Source organism: Balaenoptera ricei, chromosome 1, assembly GCF_028023285.1.
Source record: "Balaenoptera ricei isolate mBalRic1 chromosome 1, mBalRic1.hap2, whole genome shotgun sequence".
Lineage (NCBI taxonomy): Eukaryota > Metazoa > Chordata > Mammalia > Artiodactyla > Balaenopteridae > Balaenoptera > Balaenoptera ricei.
This window is the reverse complement of record NC_082639.1, coordinates 98,356,075-98,372,512: the sequence shown is the minus strand read 5'-3', so window position 1 is coordinate 98,372,512 and position 16,438 is coordinate 98,356,075. Positions and strand designations below refer to the sequence as shown.

General features: G+C 35.1%; 1 protein-coding gene across 6 annotated transcripts in view; it reads right to left on the bottom strand.

The window, feature by feature from the left end:
• Window positions 1-16,438, bottom strand: part of RAP1A (RAP1A, member of RAS oncogene family) — a 79,894-nt gene that overhangs the window by 20,378 nt on the left and 43,078 nt on the right. For all 6 annotated transcript variants that reach the window (XM_059927692.1, XM_059927728.1, XM_059927710.1 and 3 more), the window contains exons 2-4: window positions 5,702-5,785; window positions 2,385-2,453; window positions 262-318 (exon numbers count right to left, since the gene is read on the bottom strand). In XM_059927692.1, coding sequence (XP_059783675.1) covers window positions 262-318; window positions 2,385-2,453; window positions 5,702-5,758 — 183 coding nt within the window. In that variant the 5' untranslated portion in view covers window positions 5,759-5,785. The remainder of the gene's footprint in view (window positions 1-261; window positions 319-2,384; window positions 2,454-5,701; window positions 5,786-16,438) is intronic.

Sequence of the window (16,438 nt, the reverse complement as noted above, 5' to 3'; positions counted from 1 at the left end):
CCTCAATACAGGGAAAAGAAACTCAATACACAGATTCTGTAGGTGAACGCAACATACAATTTAGTAGTGATATGTGGGCATTAAGTACATCATAGATAGTTTCACGCACATAAGAAAATTTAAGAAGCCCTACATTTAGAGACTTAACGTTCTTAATCAGAACAAATGCTTTTACTCACAGGAATCATTCAGGTGACCAAAAACTGTTCACAAATGAAAATCTGTCCCCCCCGCCAAAAAAAAAAGAGAAAACATCCTTACTGTTCCTGCTGTATCCAGGATTTCGAGCATACACTGTTGGCAGTCTACTTCAACTTGCTGTTAGGGTCGGGGCGGGGGGTGGAGGGGGATGAAAAAGTAACATCAAAATGTCAGTCTGTTTTCCTCCCACCTCTTCACTCAAAGTCCTTATTAACAACTACAAAGCCTTTCTCTAGCAGTTTGCTGTATTGGTGGAGACCAACTTGGTACTACAGTAAAGAACAGGAGGTCTCAAACACATTCTATTAATAATACAGAAGCTAGGACTGTTAATCCTGAGTTTAGATATTTTTCTGACCACTATGAACTCTTGAGTAATGATTTTTGTTATTATTAGAAGCCAATGGTCATATTCTGCAATTTAAGAAAAACTGCAACAAACAGGTATAGTTCTAACAGGGGAAAAAAATGTATAAAGTATGTATATTTATATTATCTTCAAAACAAAGCACAAAAGTATTAAGCAGCTCAAAACACAGCCAATATCTGGGGTTAAAGAAAACTTTGCCAACTTACCAGATTCAAGTTGTCAAAGTTTTACTAAAATATGCCCCAAATTTAATACAAAGGAAATTTTTAATTTAAGAGATAAAGGGAACACAATAACACTGAACCCATATAGTTCTCAAGACTTTAAAAAAAGGTACTTCTTTGGAAAAGCTGTGTGTATAGGTGAAATTTCATATACTGAATTCTACTTTCCCAGGGCTTTATAGAAGAGAATGTTGGCCTAAAGAAAGTATCAACTATTAGCTGTGAGGCAAATTTTTAATAAAGAAGGGATTAAGAAAAGTGCTTCAGCATTCAAGGTACAGATCTCCGTTTGTAGTTAAAGCTTTAACCAGCAACTTATTTGGGGGAAATTTCAGTAATGCAACATGGTCTTCTAAAAATAAACCTATTAACCTAAGGACTATTTTAAACTCTGCTTCTGTGTCAGATCAGGAATTGATGAGGAGCACCACAGGTGGATCTACAAACTCACTGTCAACCACTTATGAGGCAAATGTGATAATCACCTGCACAATCTGTGAATGGGCATGTTCAATGAACAATGAATTAGGTCTGTAGTTTCTCAATATATATCACAATTTTGTTTCCAATTTACAGATAATGAAACTGCTCTGCCAGTAGGCTTGATGAACTTAATTCAGCCAAAGTTATAGCACTATTTAAAGGTAAATTCTAAAACATCTACCAAAGCAATCCTTTCTTATTTGTTGAAAGGAAGGTTAATCTTTTTGGGGGGCAGTGGAGTATATCGTTGGTTACTAGGCTTTCTTACAACACTGCCTCTTCCCCCCCCTAACATACCTGGGAAATAAAATCATGAAAATTCTCCACAATTCTAGCTAGTCTTATAGTTAAATAAAATAGTATTTTTTGTCAAGACCAACTATTAAATTTTTTTTTCCTTTTAAATAAGCTTTATTTTTTAGAAAGCAGCTTTTGGTTCACAGCAACACTGAGCAGAAAGTACGGAGTTCCCATACACCCTTTTCCTGCTCCCTGCTAGCCTCCCCGACTATCAGCATCCTGCATCAGAGCGGTACATTTGTGAGAATCAATGAACCTTCCTGTATCAACACATCATTATCATGCAAAGTCCACAGTTAGCAGTTTTACTCTTGGTGTTACACTTTCTATGGGTTGGGACAAATGTACAATGTCATGTATCCACCCTTATAGTATTATACAGAATCCAACTCTTTAACTTTTTACAGTTTAAAGATGAAATATTTTTAAGGTTATTATACAACTAAACAAAAATAACTTTCAGTTACCGTATAACTTCAAGCATAAAGTGTTCTTAATTTTAGTTCACAAAGAGTAATCAAAAATATACCTATTTATATGCAATTTTTCTACATTAAAAGAATTCCCACCAGGAAAATGTGTACATTAAAGAACAGATTACTAATTAGTAACAGAACATGGAGTTCTCTACAGCTAATAAGCAGTGTTCTACGAAAAGTATTATGTCTTGGTGAAACTTTTAAAAACAAATACAGAACATCTGTATCATTTCTCAAAACTATTTTCAGAAAAGCAATTCCGTGGATCAAGTTTTAAAGTCATAAGAAACTACTTGTAAGCATGTGTATGAAAGTTTCATATTTTACCTTTCTGTAGGAATCTTCTATCGTTGGGTCATATTTTTCAACAAAAATTCCCTGAACAAATTGAACTGTCTAGAAATTTAAAAAAAGCAGACAAAAGTTAAGGACTTAAAAGAAAAATCAGCCCTTCTTAAATGTTACTTAACTTCGCAAAGTGGTAAAGGTTAAATGTAATTATATGAAAACTGGGTAAACATGCAAATGTGAAGTGTCATGATTTTTCAATATAAGGATACATTCATAATTAAGAGTACACTTATGAATGGTGGTCATGTTAAAAACTGTCCGCAATGCTGCTGCTGACATTACACTGTTAAAATAATTATTATATTAAGTTTTAAAATACAATGAAGATACAAATAAGGACATGGATTCTAATTTACTAAAATGTGAAAATTCATCAGTATTAAAACTCCTATTACCCCTCTATGTATCTATAGCAAGCTTTATCTCATACCCTCAAAGGAGAGAGACAAAAGGTTGTAAATTTAAAGTCTTGAAACAGTCTTTCTAATTGTGGGGGAAAACAGAAGAGGGAATTAAAATTTTTCGAGTTTATTAAATTTATAATCACATTCAAATTTCATATTCACCCCAGAAGTAGGTATTTTTCTGATTTGCCAGCTGAGATTCAAACATACGCCTTCCTGATTCCAAAGCCTTACTCTTTGCACAGGGAAACATCACCTACTCATCTTTTTCAGATCATCTACTTTTATCTCTACAATTTCTATAAGCAAAGACGGGAAACTAGGTATTTTACCATTCAGTAAATGAAAAGAAGTACAGAAGATGGTTGTGAAATATTTCCTAGATAGCTTTAGAACGGGGTCTGGTACATCACTGCCTAAAAGCAAGGGTAAGAATGTGGACTGAGGTCATTCACACTTCAATTAGCCAGAGGAATATTTTATACACTATTTTAGCTTGAATTAAATAGATTAATTTGAATATAGTAAACTTCTTCAACTATCTATAATGGTGGTTCCATTTCCTCAGCTCTCATTTACTCTTCAACCCACCCCAGGATGGTTATGGCATCATCACCTTACTGAAGCTGCTTTTATCACATCCAGCAACTCTGCTACGACTTCTGAGCAGTCAAGTAAAGGTACATTATTCACATTCAAGTACAAGATACATTCTTCTATGCTGGATCCTCCAATCCTACCTACTCTTTAAAGGTTGAGAGGTACTCAGAGCCCAGTCCTGAGTTCTCTTCTCTCTCTAGTCTCTCCCTAGACAACCTCGTTAATTCCTAGGGATTTTTAATTAATTTATTTATTTTAAAAAGGTAATTCATGGACATAGGACAAAATGCAAAAGACACAAAAACATATGTAATGGTAACTAATTCTATTTACCACCTTTTCCAATTCCACTCCCAAGGAAGTAATTGACATGTTATCTGTAGCTTATTGAACCTTGCAAAAATAGCCTCTGTTGTTTTATAATATCTCCCCCCTCATTCTTCCTTTCTTATAAAACACATATGGTACTCTACACTGCTTGGTATCTTTTTCCTCCTAAGTAATACAGCTTAGATATCATTAATTATCAGTATATACAGAGCTGCTGCATTCTTTTTAATGGTTTATAGTATTCTACTCAAAATACATATTAAAAACTTATTTAGCCCCTACTGGTAGACATTTATGTTGTTTCCAAACTCTTGCCACTGTAAAGAATGTTGTAATAGACATCCTTGACCATGTCATTTTGTATATGTGAACTTATGTGTGGGATACATTTCCGGAAAAGGACTTGCTGAATTGAAAGTTACATGCATTTAAAATAACAGATACCAAGAGGGAAGAGCTATGGGGACATATGTATATGTATAACTGATTCACTTTGTTATAAAGCAGAAACTGACACACCATTGTAAAGCAATTATACTTTAATAAAGATGTTAACAAATAAAAATAATAATAATAATAAAATAACAGATACTCGCAAACATTCACCACAGAGGTACTAAATTACACTCCTAACAGTAACATAATTCCCATGAAATAAATACCATAGATATATTCATGGCAACCCAAATCATACCACAAGTCTCTCTTTTAAGCTATTACCTTGAGGATCTGATTCTTTATTTGATGTATTTACTCGAACATCTCACAAGCACATGACATTTGACATGACTCTTGATTTTCACTCTCAAATCTGCTCATTCTCCAGTGCTTTCCTTCTACTTCTTTAATGGTCCATTCATAAAATCAGTAGCTCAACTGTGAAATTTGGGAGTCACCCTCGACAGCTCCTTCTCTCCTAGTCCCCATATCAATCTAGCACTAAGTTAACTGTCAATTCTACCTCCTATTTAACTCTCAAAACATCTACTTTTCTCTTCTTCACTGCTAATATAAGCTTCCACAAACAATAATGTGGTGTATTGCATTAACTCCCAACTTGTTTCCCACATCTTCTCTGCCTGTCTTCTAAATTACTCTTTATAGAACAAAGTGCTCTCTTTAAAACATATATCCAGTTCTGTCACCACCACCACCCTCCAAAAACCCTACCCTCAACAGCTTCTCATTGTCATTAGGAATAAATTCCAAGTTCTTACATGGTCTTCAAGTCATGATCTGGCCCCTGCTTATCTCTCACCTCATTTCCCTCTACTTTCTTCCCGGTTCACGCCTATCCCAGCAACTGTGACCCTTCTCAGTTGTTCAAATGCTAATTTAGGTTCCCTTGTCATAGGGGTCTCTTAACAATATATACTTTTCTTTCAAAGTATCTCTCTCACAATTATAATCAAGTAGTTCTTTGATTAATTGTGTATTTATTACATCTCCCCCACTATAATGTAAGCTCTGTGAGGGAGACTGTGACTGTTTTTGTTCACTGTTGTAACTTTAGAGTCTGACATTATAGAAGCTCAATGAACACTTACTAAATAAATACAGCATGTGTACAAAAAAATGACCTTTATTCCACTTAAGTCTGGGATGGGGGTAGGGTAGGACTTACTCCACTGGTACTTGTAATAATCAGTCTCCCACACTAGAATGTAAGTTCCTTAACAATGAAAACAATTTTATTCCTCTTTGAATCACAAACACTAGTGCTTAACATAAAATAGGTAGCCAATAAATATTTGATAAATCAAAGAATGAATGAGCCACTATTATAAAACTACACATTCATGGTTACTGAATGAGTCCTTGTACCCTGGTAGGCCAGATATTAGGCATATAAAAAATACTGCCACCTTTTCTCTTGAGTGACTAGAAGTTGTAAAGCAAGAAAATATCACCGTTCTTCTTGTATTATATTAATTAATTATAGTTAGGTGGCTAACTTACCAGAGCAGACTTCCCCACGCCTCCTGAACCAAGGACCACTAGCTTGTACTCACGCATGATGTGGTCTTTTTAAATACTGACAATCTGGGAAAAAAAAAAAAAAAAACAAAGATTAATAAACATGCTAAGAATAGCCTAAGAATGTAAAACTGTTACGTGAAATAACATGAGATTTTGTTTTTGTTTTTTCCCTTAAAACTATCAAGAGGAAGACAGAGGCTATACAACAAAACCATGTATATTTTAATATAAATTTATAGGACCACTGCCAGGCATTTTAATTCATTACAGATTATCTTTGACTAGTCATCAGTCATTAGCCTGTTCATGTTACTTTGTATTTGATCAGAAAGTAAGATGAATAAAACTAGTAGTTATAACTATAATCACGAGCCCGACTCTTTACGAAGCTATCACTTCAACTTACATACTTTTTTGAAAAGTTCACTCATGAGCTTTAATATAATGAAAATGTTATTTTATTTGCTTAAAATATCATATGTAATTCTATACTGTTTTGCTCATTATTGTATTATTGGTGAACCACATAAACTGTTACCTCAAATATTATTATGATACAAATGGGAAAATGTAGATGAAATTGTTAAAACTCTGTAGGTAGGTACTGCTGGTTTACTTCATAACGCCTAAATTGCTGGGATGGGGGGGGGAAGAAATATAAACTTTATTTTTTATTTCCATGATTATCTTAAAAAGATACAAAAGAATTTCCAATGGCCATGATGGTGTATATAGGAATGAAATTTCCATCCCACAATAAACAGCTAAAACACCAAACAAAATATGTGAAACAACTGTTTGCAGACGTCATTGGACAATAAGCAGTATAGCACTGGGATCTCTGAGAGATGGGAAGGAAATGAAGTGAGACCTACACCTGCCCTGGCTTTCTGCCTAGAGGTACTTTTCAGATTGTGATGCAGGGAGAAAAAACTCAAGCAGAGAAGTTACCAGAGAAGTGGGAGTTATGCACAGAAAACTCCAGAAATCTGCACAGGGGTCCACCTGAGTCTGCGACCAAACACTAAGCCAGGCATGCAGGATGAAACTCCATGAGGTAATAAGGCAAAGAATAAATAGGAATCTGTAAGCTGAGCAATTCCCAGAGTGCTGGGAAATATTGACATTCTGACCAGAAGAGTCTTCTTTGTTGAAAAATAGGCAATTCACTTGAAACCCCAGAATATTCATACTTAGTACAGGAGTAAACAAACCCTAGAGTAAAAAATACTCTACATGCTTCCTAAAAAGTCTTAAAAATAAGCCTCAAAAGGATTGAGTCAATCCACAGATAACAACTGCCTGTCAGAGCAAGTCCAAGATTTTTTTAAAGAAAAAAAAATTCCACCATTCAACAATATAAAATTTTCAACGTCCACAGCATCCAATAAAAATTAATAGACACGTGAGAAAGAAAGAAAATATGACCTGAAACTAGGGTGGAATGAGTCAACTGAAACAGTCCCAGAAGTGAGATAATGGAATTAGCCAATGAGGACTCTGAAACTACTATGATAAATATGCTCAAGGATTTAAGGAAAATATGAGGAGAGAAACAGTAGACATAAAAGAACCAAAATGAACTTCTAGTGTTCAAAAACAGTATCTGAAATGGAAATATAACCAGGTGGGATTAACATTATATTAAATATTGCAGAAGGAAATTTCAGAGGAACTGACATGAAGATAGAAAAAAGTTGATGAGGAGGAGGGTAAACAGTGGGGAGATGGAAGGGGAGGGAGAGAGAAAAGAAAAGGAAGAAGAATAAAAGAAGAAAGAAGAGGAAAACCACAGCTATCAAGTATATGTGTGTAACTGGAATGGGGTGGGGGGGGTTTGAATAATAAAATAAATAATAAAATACTTTCAAAATTTGATAAAAACTATAAATCCACAGATCCAAGAAACTCAATGAGCCCTCTCCTTAGTATAAATACAAAGAAAAGCACAAGGCACAATAATCAAATTCCTGAAAAGCTGTCAAAGAGAGAAAATCTTACAAGAAGCCAAAGGAAAAAGTTTAGCTACAGAGAAACAAAGTTAAGAAAATATGTAGACTTTCTCAAGAAGCTATGCAAGACAGAAGAAAATACATCTTCCAAATGCTTAAAGAAAAATATGGTCAACCTAGAATGCTAAATACAATGACTATATCCTTCAAAAATGAAAGTGAAATAATTTTTTTTTTCAGATCCAAAAAAAGAAAGAAAAGCTGGGGGAAGAAAAAAGTTCACCAGCCTGCACTTAAAAAAAGCAAAAAAATTCTTCAGGTGGAAGAAAATGATAACAGATGGAAATGTGGATCTACATAAAGAAATGACAATTGGGGCTTCCCTGGTGGCACAGTGGTTAAGAATCCACCTGCCTATGCAGGGGACACAGGTTCGAGCCCTGGTCCAGGAAGATCCCACATGCTGTGAAGCAACTAAGCCCGTGCACCACAACTACTGAGCCTGTGTGCCACAACTACTGAAGGCTGCGTGCCTAGAGCCCGTGCTCTGCAACAAGAGAAGCCACTGCAATGAGAAGTCAGTACACAATGAAGAGTAGCCCCCATGTTCCACAACTAGAGAAAGCCCGTGCGCAGCAACAAACAACCAACACAGCCATAAATAAATTAATAAATAAATTAATTAATTTAAAAAAAGAAAAAAAAATGACATTACTAAAGAAATAAAAAGTACCAGAAATGGTGAGAGTAAATCTACAAGACGTTTTTGGCCTCTTAAAGCAAAAATAACAATGTACCACAGGGTTTACAACATATGTAGAAGTAAAATATATTACAATAACAGCACAAGAAAGGGAAGGGAACTGGAGGTATAATGTTCAAGGTTCTTACGTTATATCTGGAGTAGTATATTATTTGAAGGTAAATAATTATATGTTAAAGATGCATACTGTATATCCTAAAGCAACCACGGGGGTGGGGGGGGATGGGGGAGAAGAGGCATAGCTAATAAGCCAGTAGCTGAGATAAAATGGAATACTAAAAAAAAAACAAAAATCAACTCATCCACAAAATAGCAGGAAAAATACAAACGAGCAGAAAAGAACAAAGAAAAGATGGGAGAAATACAAAACAAATAGGATAGAATTAAAAGGCAACCACATCATTATATTAAATGTTAAATCATCTATTCTAATATCCAACATTCAAATTCAAAGGCAAGACCTAATTATATGTTGCCCTCAAGAAACAAACAAATACAGGAAAAGTTAAAAGTAACATTTATTGATGACAAAGTCACAGTTGGTGCTTATATTACCACTGTGGTATGTTGCCTGCATTCAAAATAGAAACAAATACTCAATTTCATTTAGAGGTTAGTTTAAAAAAAAGTATCTTGGGAATTCCCTGGCGGTCTTGGGGTTGGGACTCAGCACTTCCAATGCAGGGGGCACATCCCACAAGCTGTGGGGCCGGGCCAATAAATATAGGGTTGGCCAAAAAGTTCCTTCGGTTTTCAGGTGAAAATATAAGATACATTTTTCATTTTCACCAAGAACTTTATTGAACAATGAATGTATTCACTGTTTTGTTTCACTACCTTTTGCCATTTTTCAGGCAACTTCGTAATTCCATCTTCCCAAAACTTTTTATCTTTTTGAGCAAAGAACTGTTCCAGGTACCTATTACAGTCTTCCAGGGAATTGAAACTTTTTCCATTAAGAGAATTTTGTAAAGACCGAAATAAATGGAAATGTGAAGGTGCAATGTCTGGTGAATATAGCGGATGAATCATAACTTCCCAGCTGAGCTGTAACAGTTTTTGCCTGGTCATCAAAGAAACATGCGGTCTTGCGTTATCCTGATGGAAGATTATGCGTTTTCTGTTGATTAATTCCGGATGCTTATTGTCGAGTGCTGCTTTCATTTGATTTAACTGGGAGCAGTTCTTGTGGGAATTAATCCTCTGGCTTTCCGGAAGGAGCTCATAATAGAGGACTCCCTTCCAATCCCACCATATACCCAACATCACCTTCTTTGGATGAAGACTAGCCTTTGGTGTGGTTGGTGGTGGTTCATTTCGCTTGCCCCGTGATCTCTTCTGTTCCACATTATTGTACAGTATCCACTTTTCATCGCCCGTCACAATTTGTTTTAAATAACGGAACGTTTTCGTTACGTTTAAGTAGAGAATCACATGCGGAAATAAATACTGTCAAGAAGGTTTTTTTCGCTCAACTTATGTGGAACCCAAACATCAAAGCAATTAACATAACCAAGCTGGTGCAAATGATTTTTAACACTTGATTTGGATATTTTGAGTATGTTGGCTATCTCTCACGTGTTATAACATTGACTGTTCTCAATTAATGCCTTGATTCGATCGCTATCAACTTCAGCTGGCCTACCTGACCGTGTAGCATCGTCCAGCGAGAAATCTCCAGCACAAAACTTCACAAACCACTTTCGACACGTTTGATCAGTCACAGCACCTTCTCCATACACTGCATAAATCTTTTTTTGCGTTTCAGTTGCGTTTTTACCTTTCTTCAAATAATAAAGCATAATATGCCAAAAATGTTGTTTTCCTTCCATCTTCAATATTAAAATGGCTACACAAAAATTCACCAATTTTGATGTCTTTTTTAAAAATGCATGTTGATATGACAGTTGTCACAATACAATCTAACAAAATTGTTTCAAATGAAGTTAAAGACAACAAAGCGCTACTAGAGCCATCTTAATGGAAAACAACGAACAAACTTTTTGGCCAACCCAATCAATCAATCAATCACGATGTATCTTCCCCCCCCCCCACACCGCTATACAAGTGCTGGGGACCCTAAATTATGAATCCCTACGTATTCTAAGCAGTTAGCATTTTAGGTTACTCTAGTCAGACTGTTCTCAAACTTTTTGGTTTCAGGTCTTCTTTACACTCTTAAGAGCTATTGTTTATATGGGTTCTCAGGAATGGATGTTAGATTTTTTTCAAATACTTCTCCTGCATCTATTGATATTACATGGTTTTTCTTTTTCTTCTACCAATATGACCACTCTTACTGCTTCTGTTCAACACTGTACTAAGCTATGTATAGTAGGTTCTAGCCTATGCAAAAGGAAGAAGTGAAACTTTTTTCGTAGATGACATGATCCTGTATGTAGAAAATCCTAAGGAATATACAAAAAAGCTACCAGACTAATAAGTGGCTTCAGGATAAAAGACTGATACAAAAAAAAGCAATTGTATTTCCATATACTGGAAAAGAACTGGAAATAAAATTTTTAAGATACCATTTACAATAGCATCCAATAAGAAATAAATACTTATAAATAAATACAGGATAGCTTTTTAATGGAAGTTACATAAAAGATAAGTGAAAAACTGAAGAGGAATGTTATAGGTGTGTAGGAAAGGGCATGTTAAGCAGAGGAACAGCTTGAGTAAATACTCCAAATTATTAAATACAGAAGATTTAGGGAATACCACATAGCTCAGCATGGGTAAAACACAGGGTTTAAAAGTAAGGTATGGAAAATGAAGCCGGGTATGGAGACTGGGTTATGCTTGCAAAGGCATTTGCCACATTAAGGAGTTTACTTTTTATCTAGTAAGCAATGAGGAGTAAACAATGATTTCTTTTTGTAAAAGTCAAGTTTTATTACTTTCCTTTTTTTAATATTTGAATTTTATTTTATTTTTTTAAACAGCAGGTTCTTATTAGTTATCTATTTTATACATATTAGTGTATATATGTCAATCCCAATCTCCCAATTCATCATCACAGATGCAGAGAACAAATGTATGGATACCAAGGGGGGAAAGTGGCAGGGGGAGTGGGGTGGTGGTGGTGTGATGAATTGGGAACAATGATTTTTTTTTAAGTTATATATATATATTCTGGAAAGATAACTGATAACAGTATATAAAATAGACTGAAGGAAAGAGAGACTAGAGGGGCAGGGAGAACAGTTAGGAAGCTACTGTAATAGCTCAGGTGGAAAATGACCCAGGCCTGTATAGTAGCACTAGGGCTGAAGAGGGGGCAGTGGTTTACTGAAGGTAAAACTGACAAAAGACTCCGTAGCTGACTAGAGGTTATTATTAAGGGGAATGAAGAACAGTCAAGGATAACTCTTAGATATCTACTTTGGGCAAATTAGGTGGCTGGTGGCATACCTCCAATTAAGACTGGAAATATAAAAAGAAGGTTTAAAAAGAAAGTTAATGCTTTCTGCCAAAAATTAAGTGTGAGATTCCTATGGCAAAAGCAGGTAGATATCTGATAGATACTTCTGATAGATATTTAAAAATCCAAGTCTGGAAGCTCAGTAGAAACCAATGGGTTGGTACGACTTGGGAGTTGATGTTATAAAAGATGGTAGTAGTCGAAATCATAGCAGATGGTTGTAGTTGAAACCATAGTAGCAGATGAGATCAACCAAAGAGAATGTATTTACTCAGTGGAAACAGAAGAAAGCTAAGAACTGAGCGCTGAGAAACAACCACATTTTACTACATAGATGGACAGGAAACCTGAGGAAAAAGTGAGGTAGGAGAGGTTTGTGCTGGATACTAGTAATCCTATACCTCTATCTGCATCAAATAATTCTTTCATTTCTATGGGGAAAAAAAAGCTGTTAAACACAGGAGCATGTATTTCAACCAGACAGATCCCCATATCCGTAACCCCCTTTCGAGTCCCCCAGTGATTCTTAGTTTGGGGATTGCTGTCATTTTAACGAGATGTGAATTCATCACCTCTCTCCTCCAAAAATGTGTACCTTTCGAGAGGGAATCCTAATATAGTAAGGCTCATTTATGCTCCCCAAATTGCCTCCTAGGGCAATAGAATTTGGGGAAAAGCACTCAGATATTGCCAAATTATTTTGGGTACTCTGTAAGAACAAAATATTTGTCCCCTGTTCCTCAACTCGAGGGGTAAGAGAGTCGACTTCCAAAGTCATTTTTCATACATACTGTATGCATAGAAAATTATTTTCTTTACACCTAACAAGTACCATGGATTATAAATGTATATACATATGCACAAATGCAGATACAAGAATAATATAACTCAGATAAGAAAACACATACAAATACCCAATGAGGAATAATGTAGATTAATATTTTCTTTTTAAAGGGGGTTAGTTCTAACTCATTACTGCCAAGTTAGAAAACACTACTATGTTCTTCCAAGCAAATCCCATGCCTTTTTATGGAAATCTCTTGTGCCGTGCACTCCCAACACAGCACCAGAAAATTTCTCACTCTGGTTAAGATTCCCTGACAAATAAGGAGGACAAGAATAAACATTACACTATGTTTACATTTTAAGTCAATCTTGAATCCCTAACACTATGGCCCAAGTTATAACATTTTTTTCACTCTTCAAACTTCAGCAAAACTACTTCTAAATTTCATAAAATAACATAACTTGATTTCCTTGTGATGCAAATAGACCCCAACTTTGTTGTTTCTGTTTTTAAATATTTAAACTATTTAAAAGATGAAATAGTTTCTCCTGCACAACTGAACCCATGCAACAAAATTCATTAAAGGAAATTTAGTTGTGACAAGAAATTTTGGAGAAAAAATTTTTTACATTAAGGAACACTGAAGCTTAACAAGCAGTTATACTGTTGGTTATATTTAAATATTTATAGAAGCTGTGAATATTTTAAATGTGACAACTGACCACAACATGTTGGGGATGGGTGGGGATGGTGGTGAATAAATATGGAAATGATGGTAAGACTTAAGTTTCTAAAATAAAGAACAACATTCCTCATAGTACATCATAATGCAACATCAACTGTGTTTGTAACAGAAAATCACATTATCTCATTGAGAGAATATCTTCCTTGATACCTTCTCCTCTTATTCTTCTCAAGATTAGTATTTTGGGGAGAGGATGTATATGGGGATAAAGTGATCAGACATAATGTACTTATAAATGAAGTTTATATATTAGTCTTCACACTCTAAAACCAGGTATACTCAGCCCAATAGCACTTCCTACCCTTTCCCAAATGAAAGAAGGTAAGCTCCTGTAAATAGAAGAGGCCAGTGGGGACTCTCAAAAAGAGCAGACAATTAATCACAGATTTGAGGAAAACAACTTGACAGAGGCAATAAATTCAACAAACAGAAGAACAAAAACCAAAGAAAACAGAGTTAAGAGGGCCTATAAAACGCTGTAAAATAAATGTAATATTCTTAAAGAAACCTGTGAAGTTATTAAATCTACGTAAAAGACACTTTGGAGACCTAGAAAATAAAAATATGAGCATCAAAAAAAATTCAGTAGATGGGCTGAAGAGAAAAATGGATATAGCTGAAAAAAGCAGGTTAGTGAACCAATATACTGAACCCACCCAAACAGAGCAGAACAAAAGGACGGGGAGATGGAAAGTGTGAAAGAGGTAAGAAGGATAAATCTCATCCTAAAAAACTTCTAGAGAAAAACATATTCCTCTCCCCTTGAATATGGGCAGATTTAATAAAACACAGCAAAAGTGGTGTTGTCTGACTTCTGAAGCTAGAAAGGCTGCCAGAATTTCCTCCTGGATCTTCCTCTTTGCAGCCATGCCTTTGGGCCCAGGCTGTAAGGCTGCCCTGAAGCTGCCACTCTGGAGAGACACAGAGATGGGACAAAGTTGCTGAAGGAACCCCAGTTGTGAGTCCTCCTGGACCTGTGCATGAAGATGATCCCAGACAGCCACCATTTGACTGCAACACCCACAGGAGAGACCTTAGGCCAGATCTACCTAGCTGAGCCACTCCCTAATTCCATACTCAAGAAACTATGGGCGATAACACAAGGTTACTGTTTTAAGCCACTACATTTTGAATGGTTTGATAACTAAAAACAGAAGGAATAAAGGAAAAAAAGGAAGGAACAAAGAACAGATGGACAAATTGAAAATAATGGATAATCCAAATATCACTAATTACGTTAGTAAATGTTCAATAGGAAAAATTAAAATACAAGACAAAATACATATAGCAGAAGTTGACAGAACTAAAGGAAAAACTAGTCAAATACACAATCATGATTAGATTTTAACATAACTCAGTATCTGATAGAAAAGGAAGATAAAAATCGGTAAGGATATATAGAAGATTTGACCAAATAACAAATCAACTTACTCCAATAGACATATATAGAACACCACACCCAACAACTGCAAATTACACATTTTTCCAAATTGCACATGGATCATTTACTAGAACAGACAATGCTGGGCCGTAAATCAGGTCTCAACAAATTTCAAAGGACTGAAAATCATATAAAGCGTACATTCTAACTACAATACAATTAAACTCGAAACCAATACAAAAATATAACTACATAATCTCAAAATGTTTGTAAGTTAAACAACATAATTCTAAATAATACATGGGTCAAAGAAGAAATCAAGATGGAAAGTAAACAATTAGAACTAAATAATAAAAATACATATCAAAAATTACTAGAAAGAGAAAAACAAATACCATATGCTAACACATATATATGGACTCTAAAAAAAAAAAAAAAAGGTTCTGAAGAACCTAGGGGCAGGACAGGAATAAAGACGCAGATGTAGAGAATGGACTTGAGGATATGGGGAGGGGGAAGGGTAAGTTGTGACAAAGTGAGAGAGTGGCATGGACATATATACACTACCAAATGTAAAACAGAGAACTAGTGGGAAGCAGCCGCATAGCACAGGGAGATCAGCTCTGCTCTGTGACCACCTAGAGGGGTGGGATAGGGAGGGTGGGAGGGAGACACAAGAGGGAGGGGATATGGGGATATATGTATACATATAGCTGATTCACTTTGTGATACAGCAGAAACTAACACACCATTGTAAAGCAATTATACTACAATAAAGTTGTTAAAAAAAAAAAATTACTGGAGTTGGTACTCCAACACAAAAAAGGAAAATGATTCAAGAAACAGAAAGGTGTAAGAACAAGAAATATGCCAAGCAAATAAATCAGTAAAAATTATAGTTATCTAATTATCACTGTAAAATATGTACAAAAATCTGGAAATAAAACTCTGATTATCTCAACCTTTTTGTTTGGAAGGAGATAGGAAGAAAGGCATGTTAAAGGTTTTCTCTTCTTGGGAAAAGGATAAAGATACTGAATCTCTCTTTTTCTATACATTAAAAAAATATAAATCTAAACATGTGAAAAATGTAATGTCAACAACTAAATCATATAACTTAAAAATCACTAGAGGAAAAACGAGCAAAGAAAACTTGACCAATTCAACCAGAGTCAGAATATGAAAAATAAACAACAGGAAAGAAAGGTAAAGAGGAGATAATAGGAATAAGACAAAATAGATCAGTAGTCCCAATAAAAAGAAATCTTCCTAAATCCTAATTTTGCAAACCACAAATGATAAAAGCTTATTCTATGAAGACTATGATGACAAACTTAGAAAACAATACATTTAATTTACATGAGCAAATCTTATAACATGTTAAATGAATAGCTGGTTTTGTCTTTTCTAGTTTTAAATACTGAAGTCAGTATTTAACAACAGAATGCCTGAACCATAGTAAGTGTTTCTTTTGTGGCAATTCACTCTAAAAACATCTCCAGATATGGTCATCTAACCCTTTGAATTCTATGCTCACAAAACAGTCCATTCCATTTCTGGATAGCCTAATTGTCAGAATGTTCTTTACATTGCTGTTTCTTTGTAGTGGCCACTTACTGGGTCTCTGTCTCTGATGCCAAACAGAAAAAAGAGAATTCCTC